Raw genomic sequence first — 5,605 nt, 5'->3', positions numbered from 1 at the left:
TACCTTTTAGAGGTAAGGTGTTTATTTGTGTTTCTGTTGTAGTGGCGGGTTTGCAACAAAATAATTTTAACAATTGCAATTAGTATTTGAAACCCTTCCTAGTAAACGACACATAACACTTTTTCTCCAATATTTTTATAGGTGTTTGTGGAAGTCTATAATGTGACTGAAGACCCACACCAGCTCACCAACATTGCTAAGACCATTGACCAGGAAATCCTCGAGAAGATGAATCATAGGTTGATGATGTTGCAGTCCTGTTGCGGATCATCCTGCCACTCAGCAGGCGTCTTTGACCCAAGGTAACCAAGCTCTTTAGGTCTATTGTATCTGTCAGCATTGTCCTTGAGAGTCAGGAGCTATAAAATGTTTATTGACGCAGTCCGTTGAATTATCTAGTATATAGCAACTTCTTGTTAATATTCCTGTAATCTGAAGAGTTTCCTTGACTGCTCTGATACGAGATGACCTTAATCATTGAGATGTTCTTGATCGATAATGTGGCTATCTCACAGTGGACCTGGGAGTTGGGGCCACCCTTTCAATTAATATGTGGTGTAGGTCAGAATAGTTTTAACTTTTCTAAAAATAAAACCATTTCTACTTTCACTATGGTATATGGCACTTTCTCGTGATTAAAACCATTTACTGTTGAGAGGTTGATGAGGAGCAATATATATATTTTTTTTCCCCAGAGTTTTATATAGCGCAAACTTGACCCAAAGGTATCGGGTATCAGAGCGCTTTACATGAGCACCAGTTGCTTACACAAGGACACATTCATTTTTGTTCGGCACGGGGAGATTAAGTCACATTCTGTAGGACACAGGGGTCCAGTGAAGACTGTGCCTCCTGTGTCATACAGAATGTGACTATTTCACATATCACTGATACGAAGGCCATTTGTGGAATTCAGTTTTTTAACTTGTCAAGGAGTCCAGCGGAAGATTGTCTGGTTTGACAGTTTAATTGATGCATTGCTTTAGGTCTGCAATCTAGTATGAATCCTCAGGCTTTTGTGAGAAAGGCAATAGCAACACCTGAGCCAGCTTTCGTATTATATTGTAGGGGACGGTTTTGGGGCCATTTAGCAGGGATCCCGTTTTGCATGTTTTGAGAGATTTTGTTGAGATGAGCTTTGGGGTAAAAAAGGTTCTAGATAATAGATATTTTAGATAACTTAGGTTAAATCTACATACTGAATAAAGGATACACCTTGCTCCTAACTTAAGATCCCCTGCGTAACGTAGCACCAGGTAGAGAGTGGTGTGTGGATATTCTCATATATCCCTCATTTCCATCCTTATGTTTAGAGGATTCTGCGTGTGTCTTGGCCCGATTTTGCCTGTGGCTCTGGAAGAAGGTGAAGATATCCAGAACCCTTTCTGGGAAGCGTATTCAGTCACAATACACAAACACGTCCCGAAGGGCCAGAAGGCATGCTTGTGGTCCTCCAGCGCATGGAGTGCATCATCAGCTATGATGTGGGTGGTGGTTTGAACGATCTGACCTCGTCAGAAGCATAAGTTAAAAGTAAATAATGGTCTGCATTATGTGCATTTCCTCAGTAGTTTTTTTGCAAAGGAAACCTTTTCAAATATAGTTTGGATCATGAAATAGTTACGGTTTTAGATGGAACTTTTTTTTTTTTTTTTTTTTTAAAGGAACTTTTTTTTTTTTTAAAGAAGAAATAGGTATTTCTTTACAAGAAATAGCCAACTATCACGGGCATACTGAAATACCACGCCTACATGGAGATATTCTAGCTCCTATGAATTTCATGAAGATACCCAAGGTGGCAAGAAGCAACCATTAGTTATGTTGCTAAAGGCAGGGAGGGAACGGTTATAAAATAATGATGTAGTGACCAGGTTATTGAAAATTCATGACCTGTGATGTCTGTCTGTGCTTCTCCCCATGTTTGTTCCACCTCTGAAGGAGAAGATGCTTATAGACCTGTGCTTTGGGTGTCTGTCTGCACTGTACATGTGTTTGTTGCCACAGTATGTTATGTGTGCCATACATAAACTGCTCTCTTATTTTGCAGTTACAGGTTTGACCCACGACAGATGTTCAACAATCATGGAACTCACATGCGCAGATTTTCCAAACGCCCATTAAAGTGACATTGCTAAAACCATGAACAGTTTGGCGCCAGTTCTCCTCTCTTGGATTGGTCAAGGTTTGTCAGCAAAGAACTCCATCTGCAACACGGACCCTAGCAGCTGCCTTTTTGTCCGAGAGCTTTGATTTGAAACCCCAATCCTCTTTTCCTTGTGCAATATGAAATTTTTTTGTAAAAATCGAATGATGAATATGTTCATGTTTGTAGCCTGGCCATAACCCACTCTTTTTATAGTGCTTGTGTGCCACTCTCCAGGTATGCTTTCTCTCGGTGTTGTGATGTTCATTTGTGGAACAAGCCATGCATTAGTCTGTGAATTCATTCGTTCATTCACAGATTAATGGAAACATATCTAGGCTGTGGCTCATGGTCAGCTGTTTCTAGTCATCTAGACTCCTCTATAGCCCCCTGAACAAGAGTGGCTTCCATGTATAACTTCCACAGTTTTACAACCCACAAGTGCAGTTTCTACTGTGATCAGCTCCATCGTCTGCTATAAAGTCATTGGTTTGGACTTACAACAGGGCAGCGCGTCGCCTAATACTTTTTCACTTGATGATACTGCAAGATTTGTAACAAGCTCACTCCAGCTTAGCTAGACATCTTCTTGGATGGCTCTTGATAGATTTATGATCTAGAAGAAAGTAGGATCGGCTGTGAAGGGTGTTGGTTAGCACGTCTTTCTGCTGTTCACCTGGGCCGACTCACCGTGAAGGTCTGCTTCCCTTGGTCATGTGTGCAGTGCCTGCAAGAGGCATCATGAAAGAGTAGATTCAGGCTTGGAGGATAATAGTAGATATACATGTATAGTAACGCTGACGGAGGTTGTGGTATTGCATTGGTTGTTGTCTACATTTGGTTAGAAGCACACAATTACCACTGAAGAATTTGCTCACATAGAAGTGACTGGTGGTACCTTGCACTGGAGATGGGGTGCCCCTTGCAGTTGGTCATTGTCGTCTATTTTGAAAAGGATCACAGTGCTTCGGGCGACAGTCTCAAATGTGCATTTCCCCTTATGTTTCACCCACTTCATTCAAGTTCCTACCAGTCTCTCAATTTTTCCCTGCTAATTCCTCCTATAGTTGTGTGTATTTTCTGCGCTTCTTCTGAGCACTATAATACATACGTGTCTCCTACTGGTCTAATCTGCTTCCCCTCTTCTGTTCCACTCTACTGCTCCACTCTACTGCCTCCTCACTGTCCTCATCCCTCCAGTGCACGCTCCTCATCAACAGTCCTGATTCACGGTCATCAACACCTTGGTCCATAACACTTCTTGTCATCTCAAGGCAGCAATGTCAATGCACACGTAAAGTCTTTGTGTAGTACAATTTAAAATTGGTAATGTAAAAACCTAAAAGAACACACAGTGTATAAAAACTCTTTCACAACTCATCAACACAAGTATGCTGCTGCGAAGCCACAGTAGGTCTTACTCCACTCCCCCCCCCCCCTTGCTCACTCCTTCTAATAACTATTTGATGGAACTGTGTTCTAGCTAAAACTACCCATATCACCTGGCCAGATAGCAACCCAAACCCTGCTGTCAATAACGCTTCTCATGTCTGAATGCATTCGAGAGGTTTTAAAGTGTTAACCTCTGTGTCAGAAATTAGCAGCATATGGGTAAGGGTGTGTGTCAATCTGTTTTACCACACAGTCAAGAATGTCAAACGTTGAAGCCTTTTTGAGTGGTTTTAGGTGGTGGGAACAGATTAAAACCGAATTCGATTTTAGCTGAATAATTCTTTACTTATTATTGTGTTTCTCAAGTTGCAAATAGATGAATAGTTACATAACAGATAAAGTTTTAACAGAAATGAACTGAAGTCCTTCTTTGACCATGTTTGATCAGAAACTACTCAGCTCTGCCTAATACAAGGTAGTTTTTGCTGCATGATGTAACAGAAGACAGCTGCTGGCCTGCTTCCCTTCGGCCTGGGGACTCAACAGGGAGAGTGCTGATACAACACCCACCTGGGAAGCCTGGCTCAGGATAGTTTTCAGTTTAGTTCAGGAAAAATGTGTGGGGTTGCATATACTTTTCAAATCTCCAAGCACATGTAGCTGAAACGCCTACATGGTCCTTGTCATCCTTTGGCAGTTGCATTTCACTGCAGAACTGTCATTTCACCGAAACCATATTTAGACTATTTGGAGAACCATTCATTTGCCCTTGAATACATTAAAGATTAGTGGTTGTAAGCCAGGGTAAATAACACCAAAACGTATCTTTTAACCTCCACATGGCAGGTTAGTGTTGTGTTAAAGCTGAGGCGTAGAGTGATATTATTGGAATGTTTTGTACTTCAGTCAAAATACTTTATTGCGATAACTTAATATCTTTTGTACTTCATTGCAGGAATACTTTAGAGCAGCATCACCGAGATGGTTGGACATAAAAATAAACTGGCGGGTTCCCCTTAATTGAGTCAAGATTACGGGGTCAGGAGCGGGCTTCTGCGTTCCGTGGCACAATCGATGGAACAAATACTAAGTAATATCTTAAAAACTGAAACTGGTGGTTACTTCTTCATTGCTGATCCACGGGGAGCATTTCTGGAGTGTGGTACAAAAGTTGTTTTATTTTACAATCTTTGTGTTCCAAAGTTCGATACTTAAGCCCCACCCATACCAGTAAAATTGTACAGATGTATTTTTTCCTATGACTCTGCACCCTTACTATATCCGGCCACAATGGGGGTTTCCAGTCTGCATTGCACAAGATGACTGACTGGATGAAGATGGCGGAATCACGGACCAGCGCATATTCTGCTGGATACTCCGAAGGACAGAAGAGACCTAGGTATGCAAAGGAAGGCCACAGAGGAGCGTGAATTCAGCTGACGAGGAATGAAGACTGGTCAGTCAGTGACTCAGCACTTTGCACCGACTGACTCCTGCTGCTGACCAGACTTGCTTCGTTCTTGCACACAGGACGCTGCCGCCAGTTTACTAAGTGAAACACTAATGCACTAATTTGCACGCCTCGTCCTCTCTCCCACCCGGTGTTCCTTTCTTTGTAATATCATGTTTTGTAAAGGTGCCCAGACCTGGATTTGTCCTGCACTGAATGCTTGTGCACCTCTTTTTTTTGTTAGGAAAGTGCCCTTCAATTAACCCTAGTCACTGCTGCACTTTGTAAAAGAATAAACAATGATAATGTGTTATTAGTTTGCTATAGTTACTGCGTTTTACTTTCTAGACATACTGGCTTCGATTAGCAGACATGCATAGGAATGTATTCAATATTTTCTTAATAATTTGGATTTTTCACCAATTTAGCAAAAACTACCGTCTATGCGAATCATGCTTGCCGGGGCAAAGCTTGGTCAATAAGGCGGGGGTGGTTAACTTTAGATTTGCCACAATCACGCTCGGTTCTTGTTAAAAGAACACATATGATAAGCAGAACATGAGGGGGTTTCAGGGGCAGTGGACAGAGAGAGAGAGATATGTGCGGATTTTTACGAGCAC

General features: G+C 41.8%; 1 protein-coding gene across 2 annotated transcripts in view; it reads left to right on the top strand.

The window, feature by feature from the left end:
• GNS (glucosamine (N-acetyl)-6-sulfatase) overlaps positions 1-5,304 on the top strand; it is a 258,138-nt gene extending 252,834 nt beyond the window's left edge. Inside the window, exons 13-15 of one of the 2 annotated variants that reach the window (XR_013607146.1) lie at positions 142-302; positions 2,048-2,182; positions 4,491-5,304. Coding sequence is in view for 1 of the 2 variants with exons in the window: in XM_078676222.1 (XP_078532348.1) it covers positions 142-302; positions 2,048-2,126 (240 nt within the window). In the remaining variant the exon portion in view is untranslated. Of the gene's footprint in view, positions 1-141; positions 303-2,047 lie in introns of both variants that reach the window. The other variant, XM_078676222.1, reaches the window with a different exon arrangement.
• Positions 5,305-5,605: the final 301 nt, after the last annotated feature.

The sequence above is a fragment of the Lissotriton helveticus genome, chromosome 1_1 (assembly GCF_964261635.1).
Source record: "Lissotriton helveticus chromosome 1_1, aLisHel1.1, whole genome shotgun sequence".
Classification (NCBI taxonomy): Eukaryota; Metazoa; Chordata; class Amphibia; order Caudata; family Salamandridae; genus Lissotriton; species Lissotriton helveticus.
The sequence above is the reverse complement of the archived record's forward strand: the minus strand, read 5'-3'. Positions and strand labels throughout refer to the sequence as shown.